At 40.4% G+C, this 22,554-nt stretch overlaps 1 protein-coding gene across 29 annotated transcripts in view; it reads right to left on the bottom strand.

The window, feature by feature from the left end:
• LOC141774353 (regulating synaptic membrane exocytosis protein 1-like) overlaps window positions 1-22,554 on the bottom strand; it is a 97,891-nt gene that overhangs the window by 54,394 nt on the left and 20,943 nt on the right. For all 29 annotated transcript variants that reach the window (XM_074646947.1, XM_074646948.1, XM_074646949.1 and 26 more), the window contains exons 3-4: window positions 12,645-12,855; window positions 9,530-9,541 (exon numbers count right to left, since the gene is read on the bottom strand). In XM_074646947.1, coding sequence (XP_074503048.1) covers window positions 9,530-9,541; window positions 12,645-12,855 — 223 coding nt within the window. The remainder of the gene's footprint in view (window positions 1-9,529; window positions 9,542-12,644; window positions 12,856-22,554) is intronic.

Below are 22,554 nucleotides of genomic sequence, written 5' to 3'. Positions count from 1 at the left end.
CTTAAATCTATATCAAGTTTCAAGTTTCTTTCTTTCAAGTAGTCGTTTGCAATGAAAATCTTGGGTCTCTCAGGTACCCTTCAAAAATGCTCAATAAAATGTGTATATATAAAAAAGGAAAATCACACAAGTAAAAGCAAAAAAATCAAAGGCATAAAATGGAGCAAGTTAAAATATAGGGCTTAAATATTAACATACATAAATATAAAATAAGTAATGTAGATATAAATTTGTGGAAGGCAGCATTTCAAATGGATAAACTGAATTTAAAAATATGCATGATGATCAGCCAAATGCATTCAGAACAATTTGTCTATTGCTGGAAACAAATCTCCTTGTCACTTTGGCCAGTAAGCAACATGCATCTAAATCACTAAATCTGTTCTTGTTGTTCTAAAAATAAATAAATAAATAAAGCAAACTCATATGAACAAAATTATCTGTGAAAAAAATTAAGAGAAAGTATTGAAAATGTGCAACAGTTGATCCATCCTGGAAGCATCATCTAATGCACTGGTTGGTTCCTAACCCCCACTAGGGGTCACCAAAGCTTCACGGGGGTCGCAAGGCCTTTTTGACTTTAAGGGGTGTCAGACAATTTTACATTTTAAATATACAGTTGGCGTATATATCTCAGCATTTCATTGATTTCTGTGAAGAAAACTAAATGAAATTTTTATTTTTAAAATTTGGTTTATTATGTAAGATATAAACTTAAAAATTAGAGTACACAGTTAAAACAACCACGGAGCTAATAGAACAATGGCCAAACACTCGATTTGTCCCAGTCTTTGGGAATGTCTGCTCTAAAGGAAGCATAAAAATGTCCTGACAGATGTGATGGAGTAGGATTCATCTTGAGGACGGCTGTTTTACAGTATATTCATGATGATTTCACTGTTAAACTCATCTATGTGTCATATCTTATCTGTCTGATGTGAAGAAAAACACAGTTGAAATGTTTTCCTAAGATAAATGAGTATCTATCTACAGTACTTTCTATTAGAATTAAAATCTGAATTTGCGTAATTAAGTTAAACACTGATATATTTGTTGGCTTACAAGCTCTTATTAAGTTTTACTAGCTTGGCACTGCCTGTAACACAACATTGTAATTGTTGGTTGATCTATAATATCCACCCAAGCTCTCTTCTAATGTCATCTTTCCAACTTTTTAGCTCTAATGTCTGCTGTCACACATCAATACCCTTTTTCTGCTACTCTTACAGCCACGTCTGAATGAGCATTATACATACTGTTAAGTGAGGTTATGTTCAAAAAGTACAGAAGTAGAAGAGGAACTCCTGGATTGCAGTGAGCACCACAAGCTGACGATATGTAACAGTACTGAAGTACCAGAGGATGAACTTTTCTTTGTTTCCTCGCTGACATGACATCTAGTGGTCAGAACAGAAGAACATTATGGAGATCCTGGAAATGTATTTCTCAACTGACAACTCAAGATTAAACAGTGCTATGGTCCAAAATAGAGATGTTATCAAGCTCATTACCAGCTTCTGTGTTCGGCTAATTAACAACCACTACCACCGCCTCTGGGGAGAGAGGAGGGGTGTCTGTTAGTCACATCCATCTCAGGAAAACCAGTAAGAAATCACACAGTCCAGTTATTAGCACTTCTAGTTTTGTACTGTATGTTACTCCAAGTAGCAGCGTCAGAGATGAGGAGATTGATACTATTCTACTATATAAACATCATTTCCAAAAATACTGAACTATTCCTTTAAAGAAATGCAACTGTCAGACCAAAACTTTCCATGTTGTTTTCTCTTAAAGAGGATCTATTATGCTTATTTTCAGGTGCATACTTGTATTTGAGGTTTCTACCAGAACATGTTTACATACTTCAATGTTCAAAAAACGCAGTTTGAACTCCTTACAAAACCACTCACTGTTTTTTAGTTTAGGTAACAAAACCACTTAGGTTTAGGAAAGTCATCATGGTTGGACTTAATATGAGTGCGTAAACTTAGTAAAATACATACGTAAACGACGTAACATCAGTGCAGAAAACACGTCACAAACGCTACGACAAAACACGTGACAAACATCACTAGCGTGACTTGCAAAACGAAACAGCGGTCTCAAACACCGGTTGAAAGTCCTGTGTTTGTTGAACCCATCCACCTCCCCTCCCGCTTACCATAAGCAGTCTTTCTCTGTTTTTATTCTACGTCACTAGCTCTGAGAATATAGCATATTCATGCAAATGCATTTGCATTGCAATCAGTACAGACTAGATGGCGTGAAAATGAACGCCTAAAGCAAGAAGGGCATTACTGCACGCTTTTGCCTTGCGCATTACTCTCACACCTTTTTGTGCATGCAGGCTGACTAAGCAGGATATGCCAATTTATTAGACGGCTTTGTTGAATACTCAAGTCAGATTGGTCAATCACAACGTTCTATGGTCTGTTATTTCTTTATAGCAGACCGCTGCTATGTATAAAAGACCGTTGCTATGGGCACAGTTCTGATGTTGGACACTGGAGGACCATTTTTGTGTAAAATTATTGATTTCTTAAGTAAGTAGTCGTGCAATAAGCGGGATAATGTACAGCGAGCCGGTCATTGTTGTGAAATAAACCCCGACAGGGCGATGCAAGACCCCTCCATTTCGCGTTGGGGTCCACCGCATTGCCCTGTCGGGGTTTATTTCACAACAATGACCAGCTCGCTGTACATTATCCCTACCGTGTTACTTGGTGACATCACCACTTAACGGAAGAAAAGGTAGAACTTCAATCAAGGCGTTTCAGGCCTTTCAGGAGCAGTGTTTCTGTGGGGCAGAGTAACTTCCTTTGGTGTAGACGTTGGGCTTTGTAACTTTACAGACCTTTTACATTCACAAAATATATATATATATATTTATATATATATATTTATATATAAATATATTACACACTAAAGGAAAGGGAAAAAGCACAAAAGCATAATAAGTCCTCTTTAATTACACACTATAAGCCACCAACATCTCCAGAAACATCAAACAAGGGGTTCTGATGGCGTTAAAAAGAGTTTGAAAATATGAACTCCTCTTGAGATAAAACACGCCAAACGCCTGCCGCCTAACAGGTGAGACCACATGTAGCCTTCTCTAAAAGAGAGGGAAGGGGAGTGGGAAGAGGAGGGGCGGGACCAGGAAGTAGCCTCAGCCAATGACAGCTTGACGTATGGCACTGGCAGCACGCGAGGCGGGCGCCGTAACCGAGGGCGTCTATAAATCCTGCGCTAAGGATGAAAGACTGCCACAAAGGAGATTAGTGTCCACATCAGCTAATGAGGTACTATATCAGCACGGCCCGGCACCCACCGTAAAATATAAACACACACACACAATCACATATACAGTACACACATGCACCTGCACAGAAAGCTCATACATAAATAAGTGTATTTGCAGACACCCAAGTGTATTTGTACAATAACACATACTAGTCCTATAAGTAGCACATTGCATGATGGGCTACACACACTTTCTCTTACACACACACACATACAGTAAAAAAATATATATGCACAGGGGCATTAAATATCTGCAGTTAGATGTTGATCAATACTGTAAATAATTTACTTTGGTTCCCTACAGATGTTACAAAAGGTCTAGGTGAGGGCCTCTGTCACCAGACCAGATGTTTCCCTGACACACACACACACACATTATTATTATTATTGGGTCAATGGGAGGACAACTTTAGCTCAAGCTCCATTCTCTGCGATTATATGCTATTTTAGCATATAATTATTAAATAATGTTTATAATAAAGTAATTTTCGATACATTTTGAGGTAAATATTGGGGTAATTTGGCAGTAATTCCAAAGAAATTTCAAAGAGGTTACTTGCAAATTATTACCACTTACCTTGAAATTTGTAAAATTAATTGTTACCAAAGGCACCGTTCCAAACGACCCCGCTCTCCCCTATTAACACTCTTCTCCCAGAATATGTTGATATTTCATTGTGTGTTGGAATCCCCCCTCACCAATCGTCAGCATGTTTTACACTCTCACACATGCACACACTCTTTCTCTGATCTGATTGAGGGTAGTCACGATGCTGCACTTCCCTTTTTCCACCACTAAATGTCTCTAGTTAGCAAACATAGCACCTGGTAATGTAAAGCTCTGCCTGAGTGTGTGAGGAGGTGAGTGAGTGCTTCAAGTGTGTGAGAGAGAAAAAGAGGGATCAAGGAAGGAAAGTGTGTGTGTGTTTGGTGGAGGAGTATACCGTTTTTTTTAGGAGGTTGAGTCAGTTTTTGACTTCTGGCCCCGAGATTGAAACTGAGATGACTATTTCTGTTGATTGACCTTCGCAGTAACCAAGGCACAAAACGTCTTAATCTTTCCCTTTAAATAAAGTTTCCAAAGATACCAATCACCGTCTATCAGGCTGAACTATGTGTACATAATTATACATGTAGACATATAGAATGTCCATTTTAAGCAGTGGTGCAGCCATAAAACAGTACAGTCAAAGTTTTATAGCTTCAATGAAGCACTGGAACAGGCAGAAAAATAACATATATGTCAGTTTCCGCTTATTACATTCATACTTTGTATTACAATAAACTTCCAACACAGTTTACTTAGTTTTTAGGTTAACTTGATAAGATTTAGTCAACAAAAGTACTTGGTTAAGCTTAGGAAAAAGATTGTGGTTTGGGTTAAAATAAGTACATTTGTTACGTAAAATAACTATATTTGTTACGCAACTAACGTACACTGCGTTAAGTATACATTATGTAACAAAGTTAAGGTAAAATCAAACTGATCAAACTGAATGGGAGGAATGTTTTCACCGCACTGCCGGATCTGGTGTGAATGCAGCCTAAAGGGTGCATCGGAGCATCGGTATATTTGACGAGATGGGAGTGAGAACGGAGAGGTTGATCAGATCTACATTAGTAACTACTTCTTGAAGTTTTACAACCTTTTCAGAACCACAGAAAAACATCTTCATTATACTGATGAAAGTCATAGACACTAAAAGCAACATTGAGCTCTCTCTCTCTCTCAGCAAAGAAAATTAATTTGTGTTTATGTATGTATGCGTACATGACCATGTGAATGTGTCTTCCTTGTTTGTGTGTGTGTGTAACAGCGCTGCACATCCAAGGGTGTGTGCACTACAGTGTGAACGCCATACAGTGAGAATGTTATTTGTGTGCGAGCCTGCTTTCATAAGGGAGTGTACAGCAACGACCAGGAGAGAGATGGCCCCCTTAAGACCAGTCAATGAGAGATGGACGTGGAGACGGACGCAGCTAGCGAGACTGGCGATCAATAGTAATCATGAGGCGCTGTGGCGTTAACAGCAGATGACACATTGCTCAGGCTTTTCTAGTGCGCTGCACCCCGACACAAAGCGGCACAAAGCCATAATTCCTTGTAGGCGTCGATCAATAGATATACATTTGCACAAGTATCAAGCGCATAGTAAGATTATTTTTTAAGGTATTTTTGCCTTTATTTGATAGCTCAGTCCTCTCAAGGTGTAACTTTTTCGGTCACAGTGGCAATCAGAGGGAGTTGTGTCAGCTTACGTACATCGTGGTCGTTCCTTCACCCAACAATACTGCGTTAGTGGCATTTTGACCCAGACAAAAGTAAATGAGTGTGGCACTCTGTGATGTTTGGAACAAATCTACAAGCAAGCATGACACAGACTTGTCTCTGAGCTCACAAACACCTCTCCCAGGGGCAAGCTGTGATGCACAACTATTACGTTAACATGATGGCAACATAATTGAACAAACGTGACGAATGAACATGCTGAGTCTCCTGTAACACATTCCTAAAAGTAATACAGGAAGGGGCTGTGAGGGAGGAGGGAGTGAATTTGCTAACCCTGAGAGGAAGTGTACGCTGGAGCAACGGTCTGTTATACATAGCAACGGTCTGCTATAAAGAAATAACAGACCGTAGAACGCCGTAGTATTCAACAAAGCCGTGTAATAAATTACAATAACAAAATAAAACAACATAACAAACAAAAGAAATTGTAAAAATTTACAAATTAATTGATAATGAAAGTAATGATTAGTTGCAGCACTAAATGTTGATTAAATAATCAGAAAATATACTAAATATCTGCAGGCTTTCCATCCACTCTTACAATTCCTGACATTTCAATCAGACGATTACCGGTATCCTCTCCGCCTCATCCTCAACGGGAAAAGGCTCTGTATAGAGTACATTTATAAAACCAACATTACGTCTATGGTTAACAGCACCAGTGGGCTGGAAACGCCAGTGGATGAGGCAGCGATGCCAGTAATTCTGAATCAGAACTGGTCTAAAAACAGCCATCTGAGCAGTCTGAGTTAAAACCACATAAAAGCACAGAAACACAGCCCCGGACATTACAATTAGAGAGAGGAGAGGTGTTAGTGTGTGTGTGTGAGAGAAGAAGTAACACACAACACTCTTCTCTCGTCTCCCATGAGAGGAGGAATCAAGACTTCAAAAATGGCCCTTTCTGTGAGAAACACTTGGCTTCAGCACAACAACACACACTCCTCTCAGCTCAGCCGTCAGTGCAGATAATGAGCCCTGAATATCATTAGCACAACACACCGGCTGCGTGCAGCACACGCTGTATATCGTTACGCTTATTCAAACTTTATTTATCTCTCTATCATCCACTTTCAAAGTGTTCTTTTAAAAGCAGGGAAGCACACTCACGTCAGTTCATTCAGTACAGATGAAATGAATGGAAAGATGTTTTTTGGTGTATATACAGAGCCCAGATGAAACCAGAAATTATGTATGATCGTAAATAATTAAAAATCAAGCCTTAGAACATAACCTTGGACAGTATGTTGTGTGTTTAAAGTGGCAGTAGGCAGTATATTTTTTGCCATCATTGGGCAACAATTCCATAATAACCTTTCAGCATGTTGTAATTCAAGTGTTCTGAGAGAAAACTAGACTTTTGCACCTCCTCATGGCTCTGTTTTCAGGCTTTAGAAAATCTGCCCATGACGGGATCACAGGTCATTTCATTGAGAGAGTGTTCCTATTGGCTGTGCTCCGGTCATGTGACCGGAACTTGGCGTTCCTTCACCAGATTTCACAATAGCGGTGGCTTCACAAAATTTCTCATTTTACAGCTAAACCGTGCACTACAAGATGATTCAGAAAACATTTGAGGAGATAAATAGGCATTAACGTAACATAATATTTATTCATATTTGATCAGCGCTGCCTAGTTTGACCATTTGGTTGGAGTTTGCAAGTGATTGACAGCTGGCGCTCGTAGACAGCAGATGGACAGCAGACCTCAGATCAGCTCTTACTGCTTGTTTTCCTCCGGTATGTGAAATCTTGCAGATGCCGTTAGGAACACCGGAGGACACAGAGGCACATGATTTTTTTCAGGTTACCTGTTTCATGTACTACTGTCACGATATAGCAGCCGTATTATAAAAATAACTTTTTTTAATCATATTTGCTCAAATCTCGCCTACTTCAGCTTTAAGGGTGGTATTATTTTTTTTAACACTCTAATATTATTGGTTTTTTTTATGTGAATGCATTAAGAAGCCATCATTTTGTGGGTGAATTTGTTGCAAGTTTACAGAAAAGGCCGTCCATGATAATTAGCTGCAGTTCAGACATGGCTGTAGCAATAGCAGGACAGGAAGGATAAACTACAAGAAATTAGATGAACTAAAATGTTCATTTCAGGGGCTCTCTATTAGTTTTGCTTCAGATTATGGATCGCATGTGAAGTGTCTGATATGTCACTGTGGTAGGTGAAATAAAACCTTAACCTTTGTGTGTTACATATTCCCATGAACTGACCTCAAAGACCCACGGAAAACTAGTTTAAAAAGTGCTTTTAACTGTTACAGTTATCTAGACGATACAACACACTGCTAGGCTACATATCATTCAGGCCCAGAGAAATCCCTGCCAACATTTCTTCACTTTAACTTTGAGTGTTTAGTTTGAGTAGAGTGGAAAAAGCGGGCACAGTAACTTTGCACTTTTGGTCCGCTGTGCCAGGCAAGATTAATCAATCCCCAAGTAATTAAATGAATCCATGTCCAGCTATACAGCCAACGCTAAATAAGGCCTCCATTCTGCCAAAAGTTCCCCTCTTTAGAGCCAGTGATTGTTGTACCGAGCTTCAGCAAAGGGAGTGAGACTGCTATGTACAGCACACCAAAGCACTCTTGGACAGCCGTGGCGTTCGAGCCCGGCCAAGTATCATCAAAGTGCCGGTTTGGCAGCTGCCCTGAGGGAAGGCAGCCAAGGCCAAGTAAGGTTCTAAACCTGACACAACTACACAAGTAGAGGAAGGTGTTAAAGGCATGTCCGCCAGGAACGTTTCTCCAGCACTATCATATCGGACGAATCTGCTTAACTCTTGTTTAACCAGGCCACACGATGGAGGACGTCTTCTTCACAGCAACGGAGCAGGTCAATACAACCACAAACCCCAAGAAACAGGACAGGTAGGGTGGCCAACCCTCTGTCCTCCATCTGCATATCTGACTGTAGCCTACATACAGCTACTGCGCTCACCATGAAAAACAAACTTGCAAGCGTTCAACTATGCTTGACCCACTGGGGCAGTGAAATAGGTTGCATAGCCGTGGACTGCTTGGGTGGTCGGTCTGGGTCTGATGGGTCCAAGCACCAACCACAGCAATAGTTTGACATTTTTAAATTTAGATTTTGTTTAATAATCCAACATTTACTTCAAATTTGGCTCCATCCATTCAGGATTTCACTCACTCAATACGATTATTTTTGTCTCCAGAGCAGCCGTGGAAGCAAAATGAACTCAGGTACATCTCAGGTATGGATCAGTGCATCAGGAGGCAGACTGGCAGATGTCTTTAAACAAGCTTGTGGTGGGTGAGGTGGTAAGTGTCAGCTTTAAGACACAGCTTTACTCCACGATGAAATAAAATCTGTTAACTGAGTATCTTAAATGTTGTCAGTATGAACGTGTTCCTAATCTTTCTACAGTACATGGAGTTTACACTTTCTGCCCATGTTTGTATTGGCTTGTAGCCACTTCCTCCCACACGGTAAATTTTCACTTGCAAAATCTAAAATTGTCCATAGTGTATTGATTTGTGTATGTGATCTACCTCTGAGGTTGTTTCCCTGCATCAAATGCATGCTGGTGATGCTATAGGAATATTATGGAAAAACAAAGGATGAAAGGATCGTTTTAATCTAAGAAATGATGTAGATCAGTCCAGGAGATCATTGTGGTGGCGATTAAAGTATCTTATTAAATCAACCATTAAGGCTCCTATATACTACTCACTGTTACTACTACTACTACTGCTACTGCTTCTACTGATGTACCACTTGTGATAATAACAGACACATGGACAGACAGAAAGACTGAAGGTGCATACACACACACACACACACACACACACACATACATACATACTGTCTGAACCCATTAAGACGGATTGTCTTAAAGGTTGCAGGCAGAGTTATGTAGTCCAGAAAAGAAAAAGGAAAAAACACAGCACTCACCACTTTGTCCTCCTGCAGCCCAGTCAGCCATCCATGTATAATGAAAAGAAAGACAGAGAGAATGTGAGCAAAGATGATATCTGAAAGCATGGCAATGATCCTGCAGCCCTACCAGCAACAAACACGGTAATACACAGAGATTTCAGTTATGCTACCACTCTTAAATATCAGATTTAAATTGAAATGCTCCAACAAGTCTTTATACTTAAACAACTAGATCAATTGTTAAGTGTTGGTAGGAGACAGGATGCGAATGTGTCAAAGTCAAACTTTAAAGAAACTGTGAAGTGCTGAGTTTGAGAACATAATTTGGTGTGGTGGTAGAATGAGTTGTAGTCAAGACCACCTAAACCGAGACCAAGTCATGACCAAGACCAGAGTGTATCAAGACTGAGACAAGACTTTGAGGGGTTGAGACCAAGTCAAGACCAAGACCAGTGTGAATCCAGCACTGCATGAAACACTTGAGATAAAATGTGTAACGAGCAAACGAAGAGGCACTCCTCAAATTGATCTGAAAAACCCACATTCCCATAAAAACACCCACAGAAAACAAAGATTTTCTTCATTCACCTCTTGAGAAATGTCTCATAAAATAAAGTGAATTTTATGTGTGGGGAATTTCCCTTTGTTTTCAATGAGCAAACAAAAACACTAAGGAGCTGAAATCAACAATCCTTTTCTTTGTTTTACCATCCGTCTATCACAATACAAATTTCTTTATGGTAGTGTGCGTGTGAAAGGAGGGTGGGAAGAGATGACATCCGGTGATAGTAACAAAAAAATTGAATTAGAAATGAGTCAAGTTATTGGCTGCATTTGAAGCAGGAAGTTTTACATCCAACTACAGTAATGATGAACAGATAAATCAGAATGCGCAGTGTCACAATGCACAGACAATTTAGTGATATCCAAGCGGTTGTGGTGTTGACCGGTTTTGAAATAACAGCTTAGCACAGTGACTGAAAGCAGGAGGAAACAGCTAGTCTGGCTCTGTCCAAAAATACACCTACTAGCACCTCTAAAGCTCACTATTTAACACTTACACAAACAGAAATGTTAAAACAATTTCTTGCCAAACTAAAGTTTTTCCAACCATCCATGGTAGGTGTATTTTTTAACTTTGAAGAGAGCCAGGCTAGCTGTTACCCCCTGCACCCAAGCTTTGGGCTGAGCTAATCGACTACTAGTCTCGCGAGACCAGACAATCAGAGATCTACGCCTACCGATCAGTGGCGAGAACGGCCATCGGCAGCTAGTAACCCAGGGCCCTTTTATATTATAGTGATATATAAATACTGTGAAAGTATCAAAACACTCAATCCATGGAGAAATACATACAGCCCGTATTCAGAAATTGTGCATTTGAAACAAGCCGCTAGGATTTCTGTCCATTTGTGATGTCACAAATCTACAATATTTAGACCATTTCACAGTTTTAAACGTAAACATACTAAATGTGTCCCAGTTTATTTCCTGTTGCAGTGTATGTGAATGACATCAGCTGAAAAGACGTAAACATGGACCCAAGCTGTTTCCTAGCAGCGCAATCCCGTTGCCGTTCCGTTGAAATGCGCTAAAACGGAGTGTTTCAGACAGAGTGTGAATACAGGTATATTCAGACAGACAGTATGAGAAAAATAATGTGTTTTTTGAACATTAAAGCATGCAAACATGTTCTCGTAGAAACCCAAAATACAAACATGAACCTGAAAATGAGCATGATATGTCCCCTTCAATCATTTTTCTCAACATTAGTTATTGCAATTCCCCCTCTCACTGAGAAAACAAACTGCTACCATTACGCAATAACGAAAGTATCATATTAAAATATAAATGTATATACCAAGTAACACGTCTAACAGTAGAACCTTGTGTGTGAAGATTTTGTTCAAGATAGCTTCTATGTTTGTGTGTACATGTGCAGAATCCACCTTTCAAAGACCTTCTCCCACTGAATGCAGCTGCCACCCGCCCCAACACAGCACCCAGGACCCCACCGCTGAACTTTCCCCATGTCAGGCACTAACTAATTAGGATGTACTTTTGACTGTGTGTGTGTGTGTGTGTTTGTGTGTGTGAGGTCATTAAATGCCACACCAGCGATGTAGGGGAGGGGAAAGGGGTTGGAGAGGGGACGTCACTTATTTCAGAGGAAGACTCGCCTCCTGATGCCACCACACACACACACACACACACCTACACCCTGCTGTGTGTGTATAGGGCACCTCCGGACCCCTGGGAGACCGAGACAGAGTGGGAGACCACCCCCTCCGTCCACAGCTCAGTGTAATGCCCAATTAACCTTTACCAGCTCCTGCCTGGGTCACACACACACACATACTGTACACGCATGCAAGCATAGATCACATTCACACACATAAATACACAGTAACACACACAGGCTATGTGTTGATGCAGTACATATCGACACACACCCAGAACGTACTATACACTTGCTTATAAAGACACACATGAAGACACACACAGGTGCCACGGCTCATCACCTCCACCTGAGTTGTAACACCTGAGGCCCAGTGGTGTGGCCTGATTGGATACAGATGTGCTATACGTGTATCAAGTGCAGATTTGTACACGAATAAACATGTAATCTTTCCATTAAGACCAATTCATACAACAGTTGGTTCAGGCCAATGGACATAACTGGTATAATGAATATAAATGAACAATTTAGATACAATATTTTAAAAATATTACCCCTAAAAACGTCAAAAGTAAAAGATTAAAAGATTATAGACAAGTCAAACATATAACTGAATATTTCAATAAATAATCCTGTAAATTATATATCCAGTATTTATATATATATATATATATATATATATATATATATGGTGTGGCCTTCACAGTCCTCACATCTCAGCCCAGCAGAATACCGACAGACAGCGCTCTCCACCAACATCAACAAAACACACAATGAGGGAATATCTTTTGTTCATCTCTCCAAATGTTATTTGACAAAAGTATGATATAAAAATACAGTGAATTTGTCATTTTTTACAGGACCCGTATGAGTAAACAGCCATGAGAAAATGTTGACATAATGACATTGACACACCGTGATCCATCGTCACACCTCCTCCGTCTCTCTTACCGTGTTGGATCGCAGCGACACTCGCCCTCCGCAGCGGGCGCAGAACTTGGTCTGGCAGTACGAGCACAGGTTCCCGCAGCCATCCGCGAACTTGGTCTTGTGGCAGATGCCGCAGGTTGGCGCGTCGTCCCGGTGAACGGCCGAGCCCGCCGCCACCGTGGCCTGCCGGATCACCGTCTCCCTGTAGCTGGACAACTGCTGCTGGATACCTCTGGAAGAAAAACAACAGGACGGAAACATGAATGCCTTGGTAACTCCGAATTAGTATGCAAACACAAGAACATGAATTGTGGAAATACTCAAACAAGACTTGTTGGGGTCATTTCACAATCAGTTGATCCGTACTCATAATACAGACACCGAACATCGAACATCCAGCGCATAATACAGCCTCCGCCAACCAGCTAAATTGCACTTTACATCTATGTCTGTCGAAAATGTCATCACTTCATAATATTGTCCTGTTAGACATTTGTGTGAAATTGTCATAATTAGCATATGAATTCTTAAGTTATGGCCAAAAACGTGTTTTGTGACGAAAAGTCAGGGATCACAAAAGTTATTGGCATCCTTTGGCAATCCACCCAATAGTTGTTGAGACATTTCAATCTGATCCAAAGCGCTGCAACAACTGACCGACCAACCAACAAACCTTTCCATTCCTATAGCTAGTTTTGAAAGATCTGAAAAAATAAACTTCCTCCTGCATCTTTTGTAGAGAAATGGGCTAAAAAGTCAGGACTCCATACTGCTCTTTAGAACTACAAATCAAGTTAAAGGGTGATCAGCAACAATAAAAACTAGAAAGGAATGGTAAGAGTTTTTATTGGATAACTAATAAATAAATAAAGGGGAGGAGAAGTGAAGTGAAACCAGAGACAGCGAAGGAGACAACCGTTGCATTAAGTCCAGTCGATATCACTGTTCTCTGGACTGTTTGTGTGTTTTGGTGCAATCAACTTTTGTGTGTCTGCTATTGTTTCAGGCTGCTTTGCAGACACGAGAACTCTTCAAATCGATATGAGAAAGAGAGGGGAAGAGTATTGGTTTTATCTAAGGCGTTACAGTATGTTGATTAATTGGATTTCACACTGTGGAGATTGAGGAGAGAGCAAACAGAGGGGGAACAGACCAAAGAGGAGAGGAACTGATGGGCTGAGAATCACAGCAGGAGAGGAGATACTGTACATACATTTTTCATTTTATATAGTCAGGCTAGTTACCCCAAGTTTTATCTGAGCGGGCAGATCAGTGAAGATCACATTACAAAGATGGCAGGGACGACAGAACAGAAAATCACATTAAATATTCTGTACATATGTACATACAAAAACAACTAGCAATATGCAGCCCATTCTCATTAGGACGTCAAATAACAACGCTTTGTCAAGGCCGCCCTTTAGCACCGGTATGAAACGCACCAGGCTTTCCTTCAACTACAATGTAAACCCATCCGCGGCAACGGTGAACGCTCAGAGAAAGTACGCCGGAATTGTGGTGATGTAGTTTAAAGAGCAAAAAGACACAATAAGTGCGGGCAGGAGGGGAAGTAGATGGGTCCAGCAACATAAGGCTTTCATCCAGGAGACCGCTGTCCGTGTCTCGTGTGTTAAGTTTCACTTTCAAGTTACAATCAGCTGATAGTTTGTGTTCCGTGGTCACAATGTTCAGTTTCATTTGCACTTTATAAACGTAGTAGTTTTAAACCCAACCATATAGTTCTTTCCTGAAAATAACTATAGTGGTTTTGATGCCAAAAATAAAGTGATGCTGAGGGGCGTGACAAAGCGGCGGTATGTGACAAGTTGGGGTGAAAACGTGTTGCAATATTACACAAGGAAAAGACAAGACAAGACAGCAAAAAGACAATAAAATACACAGTAAAGAAGAAGGAGGAGAGGAGAGAGGGAACAAGTGGAAGGAGAAAATAAAAGAGGAAAGACAAGAGGAGAGAGAATAGAGGAGAAAATAGGAGAGGATGTTGGAACAGAGCAGAGGAGGGAGAGAAAAGAAGAGAAGAGAAGAAATAAAAAAGAGGAGACAAATGGGCAGGAGAACAGAAAGGGAAGGAATAAAGAAAAGGAGAGAAGAGGAAAAGAGGAGGAAAGGAGATGAAAGGGAGGGAAAGAGTACAGTATAGGTGGGAGGAAAAACTAAGTGACTTACAGTAACACCCAGTATTACAAACACTGAGGAGCCTCAGGGCATCAAATTGGCAACAAAAAAAATCCAACTCAACTAAATTATTATACACAAAAAAACTCCCTGACTTATCGGACTGAAATAACCAAAACACAACACAAACTCAACTGTTATTTGGCCCTAAAACACTATAGCCCTATAACTCACCACTATAGCTAATAAAAAGCTGAGGAAAACATTGACAATGTACAGACTTAGCCTGGATATTGAAACAGCGACCAAACATGGCTACCAAGAGAAGACAAACCTCCTTACATCAATCATGTTGTATGTTCTGAAGGATTGTATATGAGTGTGTCGCTGTTGTCTCGTGATTATTTATCTATTTTGTTTCCTTGTAAAATGTAATAGTTCAATAATGTAAAATGTAGCTTTGGCAATAATGTAACATTCATGCTAATAAAGAGTTCATCCGAGAGGAGAGGAGAGGAGAGGAGAGGAGAGGAGAGGAGAGGAGAGGAGAGGAGAGGAGAGGAGAGGAGAGGAGAGGAGAGGAGAGGAGAGGAGAGTTGAAAAATGTGTAAAAAGGTAGGAAAGAAGAGGAGGAAAAGAAAGGAGACAAAAGGAAAAGATAGACGTGATAGATAAAAAAAGAGGAAAGGTGTGAAAAAGGTGTGAAAAAGGTGAAAAAGAAAAGTGTACAAGGTAGGGAAGAAGAGGAAGAGGAGAAGAAAGGAGACAAAAGGAGAGGAGAAGAGGACAAACGAGGAGAGGAGGAAAGAGTAGAGGAGAGGTGATAGTGAACAAGTAGAAGGGAGGAGAGAAGAAAAGGTGATGAAATTAGAAGAGAGGAAAGGACAGGAAACAGGAGGAGGGAGGATGTGAGGAGGAAAGAGGAGAAGAGAGGGAGGATAGAATAAAAGGAGAAGAAATGATAAAAGAAGAGAGGTTAAAGGAAAGAGAAGAAGGACGGAAAGAAGAGGAGAAGTAGAAAGGAAACAAAAGAAGGTGAGAGGGAAAAACTGAGGGGAGGATAGATAAGGAGAGGAAAGAGAAAGTGAAAGAGAAAGTGAACAAATAGAAGGGAGGAGAGAAGAAGAGGAAATGAAATGAGAAGAGAGGACGGGAAAGAAGAGGAGGGAGGAGGAGAAGGAGGGAAGAAGAGGAGAAGAGATGATAAAAGAGGAGAGGTGAAAGGAAAGAGAAGAAGGGCCGAAAGAGGAGGCGGCGAAGAAATTAGAGAAAAGGAGAAGAGGAGAGGAGATAGGGAAAGTGTAGGTAGGTATAGGTAAGAAGAGGAGGAGTAAAAGGGAGGAGAGAAGTAAAAGGGAGGAGAGAAGAAAAGGAGAGGAAATGAGAAGAGAGGAGGGAGAGGAGAGGAAACAAGAGGAGAGGAGAGAGGAGGGAAGAGGAGAAGAGAGGGAGGATAGAATAAAAGGAGAAGAAATTATAAAAGAGGAGAGGTGAAAGGACGGAAAGAAGAGGATAAAGGAGAGAAAAAGAGAAAAGGAGAGGAGATAGGGAAACAGTAAGGGACAGTAGATAACAAGGAGAGGAGGGAAGAAAAGGAGGAGAAAATAAAAGAGGAGAGGAGGACAGGGTTTTATTTATGGTTGTATATGAGAGATGTTTAATTCTACATAATCTGTCATAAAGTTAAACTGCTCCTTTAACATGTTTGCCTAAATTTAAAACATCTAATGCCTGCAAACATTTTAAAGATGACAAACGTGATTAAATTATTCATATGAGTCAGTTTAGACGCTAAATATAACTTCCAATATGCATTTGACAATCCATCATAATGGACATAAATAGAAAAGACACATAATACTCTTGACCTCCATCGAAGAAAACACTGATTTGCTGGACTACAAGTTTAAAAACCACATCCTGCTCATTCAATCTGCTCAAAACTATAGAGAGCATTTAACCTGATATGACATCTGACAGCATTTCATATAATTTGCTTTGGCTGCAGTACAGACTACTCACAGACTGGGAGTCAGCGGTGCAGCTTCCTCCCCCATCAGCCCAGCCGTTAAAAAAAAAAACTACAAATCCCAGCAGTAGAGGCCCGAGAAAAGAAAGTCCAACATCCAGTCGATTGATAGAGAAGTCGACATCGCTCCTTTGTGTGAAACAGGACAAGCTGTTTCTCTAAATACACCCTGAAGAAAACCCTTCAGAGACTCCATGACCCAGTGGGTGAAACAATACCTGCCCCTGGAAATGTTAACACCTACCCACACACACACACACACACACACACACACACACACACACACACACACACACACGCACACACACACACACACACCATCTCTTCTTGTGTAATCTCTGCACAAAAACAACATCCACACACTCATTGCAAACCCACCGCTGATGATGTTAAGTGCACACACGCACTTCCTGGGAAGCAATAGCCAAAGGTCACGGAGAGGTCACCTGCTGCTGCAGCACCGCAGGATTTACTTCCTGATCCATGGCTCTCACTGTGCCTGCCCCAACCCCTGGCTCCGTTCAGAGCCCAATAGAGTTGTACCAATATACAGTACGGGCTGATAAATAGACTCAGTGTGATTGATTATATGTTTATTGATCAATACTACATTGGTTGTTCATGGGAAGCCTTTCAGCTGAATTGAATCTGGTGATTTTTGTCAGATTCATTATGAATATGAGGGGTATATATTTTGTTTTTCATTATGGTGTTATTTGTTATTTCGGAGGCATTTTTGTTGATGATAGGTGGCTTTAATCCAAAATAGCTTCTGTTGGTATTAGTCTTAATAAATCCAGGTTGGCTGGATGTACCATTAAATACATAGAGGGGCTAAGTGCATTCCTTCATCCTTACTACACTTCAGTCCTTATTAGCCGTGTTTCCATTCAATTGTCAAGCTAATTTTAAGCAAACTTTTGAAATGTCGCAAAAAAAAGAGATATGAATTAGGCACGTTTCCACACATCCATGTTCAGCTACTCATGGTCAGAAACACAGTTAAATACACGGGAAAAAACACACCCTTGTCTGGCTACTCATGGTCAGTAAGAGGGGTGAAATACACTCTGCTTCACAGGAAAAAACACACCCATGTCCGGCTACTCACGGTCAGAAACACCGGTGAAATACAGGTTGACCGGAAAAAACACACCCATGTCTGGCTACTCGCAGTCAGAAACACCGGTGAAATACACTCTGGTTCACATGAAATAACACAACCAAGTTTGGCTACTCGTGGTCAGAAACGGGTGAAATACACTCTGGTTCACATGAAATAACACAACCAAGTTTGGCTACTCGTGGTCAGAAACGGGTGAAATACACTCTGGTTCACATGAAATAACACAACCAAATCCGGCTACTCATGGTCAGAAACACCAGTAAAATACACTCTGGTTCTCAGGAAAAAAACACAGCCAAGTCCGTCTACCTGCGGTCAGAAACACCGGTGAAATACACTCTGATTCACATGAAATAACACAACCAAGTCGGCTACTCGTGGTCAGAAAAAGCGGTGAAATACACTCTGGTTCACAGGAATAAAACACACCCAAGTCCGGCTACTCGCGGTCATAAACACCAGTGAAATACACTCTGGTTGACAGGAATAAAACACACCCATGTCCGGCTACTCGCGGTTAGAAACATAGCATGCTAAACTGGTAGCATACTGTCACTCACCAAAGTTTATATGTAGCCTAATTATTCTTTCACAACATGCTAAACAGTTAGCATGGCGTCTAATACCATTCAACAAAGTATACAGTTTAAATGATTCTTCACATGCTAATCTGGTAGCATATAGGCTACTGTCACTCACTAAAGTTTATGTGAAATGATTCCCTCAACACATACTAACTGTTAGCCTACTATCACTCAACAATAACTAAACTGAGAAGCCTACCAGAGGCAACGATCTACTGTAGATATGTATCATCTGGTGTCTATGTTCTCCTCAGTGAACAGAAACCAGGTAGGCATTGGACAATCTAACGCAAATGTGGTGTGTTACCCTTGTGTGTGGTTTTGTGAGTGTGTTTTTGCAATGAATGTGGCAAAGTAGGACACACTGTAGAAGCAAACAGGAGCAGGAAATACATCAAGTATGTCTCCGTAAATCAGTCAACCACAACAAGCCATCAAATTTTCTCTTGCAGGTGAGAAAAAAAAAAATCTTTATCACATCAAATAACAGTGTCGGGAAATGTATGGAGGGGGTTGGCAGATCATTATGAGAAGGAGATAGGGAGGAGGATAGAGCGAAGGGAGGGAAGGGAGAAGGGAGAGATCAGAGAGAAATGTACAGTGTGACGGAGAAACAGAGAGCGAGCTCATTAAGAAAATGCAGGGAAATATCCATATTCAAATGTAGGAAGACACAAGGTTAAAGCAAAGTGAGCATAAAAGCTTCACTTTCCTGTGCAAACACACACAAACTCAAAACACACTCCACTTTTACATCAAAACGTTCAATACCTTTACTCTTAAATGTATGTGAATATAAAAATAAATGTGTGTGTCTATGTGGGTGCATACATGCATATTGTAAACAAATGGCCTATGATTCACAGCAGGATACAACATTAACATAAAGTGTCTCCTAACTAAGCTGTGCAGCACTAACAAGCTCTGCACTCTGACTCCACACACAGAGAGAAACCTAGGCTTTGTCCATGAGAATGTAAATTAAATTGGATTATATACACAAGATACACACTGCAAAAGAGGTTCCCTCATTTAGCCTGGTACTGAAACGTAAAAAATCTTAATGAAAGTGGGAAAATTTCCAAAGTAAATCAACCTGTTATTTGGATTTCATTGAGTAAAGTGGTCATTTATAGTTTACATTTTACATTGCCAACTTTTCAGAGGAAAAATAGGCTACGTTTTTTTTGTTTTTTTTGATGATGATGGTGATTAAATTATTTGCCAAGAGAGACATTTTTGATGTGCATAGGTAAACTGTAAAGCATTGTTATGAATATGCAATTTAAACTACATCCGAGAAATGAAAGACATCCATCATAACAAGCCAGTGTACTTTAAACTTACCTTAAATTATGTTTCTTAAAGAAAGCAAGCAAATCTGTCACTAGAATAACTTCTTAATTGACTTTACAAATGGTCTTGTCAATTTTATTAAAGTGATATAAAACTGAAGGCTGGCGTTATTCTATATTTTTATTACTGTCAACAAATTCCATGAAAAGACAAAAGACCAAAACAATAATCTATGGCGCTCAACCCATTGGTTCAAAGACGTAAATCTTTAAAAATGGGTCACAACGTGTCAAGTTTAATTTCTTTTTTTAACTCAGTAATTTCCTAAAACAGCTGGGCACTGTAGTTTTTAGCAAATGTTGCTGAAACAGGAGGAAATAGTGCATTTGTTGGGGACTACTTTCAGCTGCGGATTAATAAACATTTGGTGCTCTACTCTAGTGAGTATTTCCGGCAGCAGCATTGAGTCAAAATAAAATACAGTTTGTGTGTTCTTGACTATGGGCTACCTCTGGGTCTGAGAAGTGAAGCCAATGCTGAAGTGCCTTAAACTTGCATTCTTTCTAACAGCCAGCAGGGGGCGACTCCTCTGGTTGCAAAAAGAAGTCTGATTGTATAGAAGTCTATGAGAAAATGAGCCTACTTCTCACTTGATTTATTACCTCAGTAAACATTGTAAACATGAGTTTATGGTCTCAATCGCTAGTTTCAAGTCTTCTTCAATACAACATGATGTTCATTTAGTAAATTATGGTCCCATTTAGAGTCAAATAGACCATAAAGCAGGGGATTCTTTAGGGCGTGGCTACCTTGTGATTGACAGGTTGCTACCGCGGCGTTGTCCGGTCTGGGAGTTGACCGTGTTTTCGTCTTACAACTTTTTCACAGTGTGTTTTCAGTTTATGAACGTTAACTATAACATTTTTGGTCGCCTGAAAACGTCTTAATCAGCAGTTCAGTTGTACTTAGCTCCACCCTCTCGTGTCACTTCTGGTTGCAAAAGCACAACATGGCGATGGCCAAAATGTCAAACTCGAGGCTTCAAAACGGCAGCCCACAAACCAATGGGTGACATCATGGCGACTACGTCCACTTCTTATATACAGTCTATGGTTCTTGGTAATAAAGGAACATGTCACCCTGTGTAGTGTGGCTCATTGATGTGCTTTTAATAGATTTTGGACAACGCTATGACAGACAGAGGTATAAGTAACTATAATAACTATATATCAGGCTTTAGTCACACTAAGAAGGTTGGAGAGCAGGAAGAGCAAATACGATGCATGAAAAGGGTAAGAAAGGATGGAGGTTAGAGGAGTAGAGGGGTGGAGAGGCAGGGAGGAGCTTCTGGTCTAACCATACAGCACTGTGACGGAAGCTACAATGAACCGTAACTCAAAGCTGGACAGGCAAGGACTAACGTCTTAACACATCTTTCTTGCAGGGATGTCCCTTGTTGGCATTTTACCCCTAACTTAACCCTTTAACTTTGAGTTTTGTGCAGCCAAAACTTAAGAGTCTACGAATTTAATCCTGAATGAAAACGTCACTGTAAAGCAAAAGCAATAGCAGTCCTATAGTGGTTCTAGTATATAAATTCTTCCTTCTATTTCAGTGATGATTACAGTTTGATGGAAGCTTTGAAAAGGTGTTCATATGGGTCACTGACATTTTTACCTGGTCTCCTGATCGTGTGTGTGTGTGTGTGTGTGTGTGTGTGTGTGTGTGTGTGTGTGTGTGTGTGTGCGTTAGCCCTTTAATCAACCTGTGAGCCTCCCCTGACCCCTTCATCCATGTACTGTGCAGAAACTGACATAGAAACACACACACAGGGCTCCTTGAAGGATAATGCTGGTGTTATCTTTATCCTTGATAACAGATCCCACAAAAAGACCAAAACCAACAATCTAAGTGTTGTCTATCTGTGTAGCCGAATCCTGTTCTATCTTATTCCTCTGTGCCAATAAAACTATTAAAAACACATGAATGAAGTACAGCACTGCCCTGGGTGACATGTACCTTTATTACCATGAACACACACACACACACACTGTAGTTTATTTCGAGATAATCACACATACACCGTCCTGCTGCCATAAATATTAGCCAGGGCCAAATTAATCTACCGTTGGGCTCCAGGGTAAATAAAATGAGTTGTGGTCCCCCAAGTACCCATCAGGTAAAGTGGTAATCTGCCCCTTGTTTGCAGTGCAATATCCACTGAAAAGCATAAAGGTATTAAAATAAGACATAAGATGATGGTAAAATGAGTTTATATTGTGCTTATCATTACCAAACAAACCATTAATTCACCAAATTACCACCTCTGGGGCCCCTGAGAGCCACTAGCACACCAAATGTGTATTAATCCATGGCTGAGTTTGCTAAAAACTACAAATCCCAGGAAAATACTTTCTTTTTTTTATGGGATTTGCTGACAATAATAAAAATACAGAATAAAAGCTGTTTCATACCAGGCACGGATTTTGTCTGAAAAATTCACACGAAAATTTAAAAAACTGATTTTGTGTTTTTTTTATGAATGCTTGCACATCCCTGCGGGGAAAATATATTCGGAAGGACCTCGATTTCAGAGGATTTCTGCCTGTGGAAATATATGTTTGACCAATGAAATGCTTTGTTCCAACTGATGGCAGTCATTCTCCATGTTTGTTGCATGAAGAGTGTGTATTTTCAGAGCAATGGGCGTTTGTTTTCGGGGTAACGGACTGCCGGACAAATGGGCTTTTTTGGCCCAAT

The sequence above is a fragment of the Sebastes fasciatus genome, chromosome 9 (genome assembly GCF_043250625.1).
Source record: "Sebastes fasciatus isolate fSebFas1 chromosome 9, fSebFas1.pri, whole genome shotgun sequence".
Classification (NCBI taxonomy): Eukaryota; Metazoa; Chordata; class Actinopteri; order Perciformes; family Sebastidae; genus Sebastes; species Sebastes fasciatus.
This window is presented reverse-complemented; position numbering and strand designations above follow the sequence as displayed.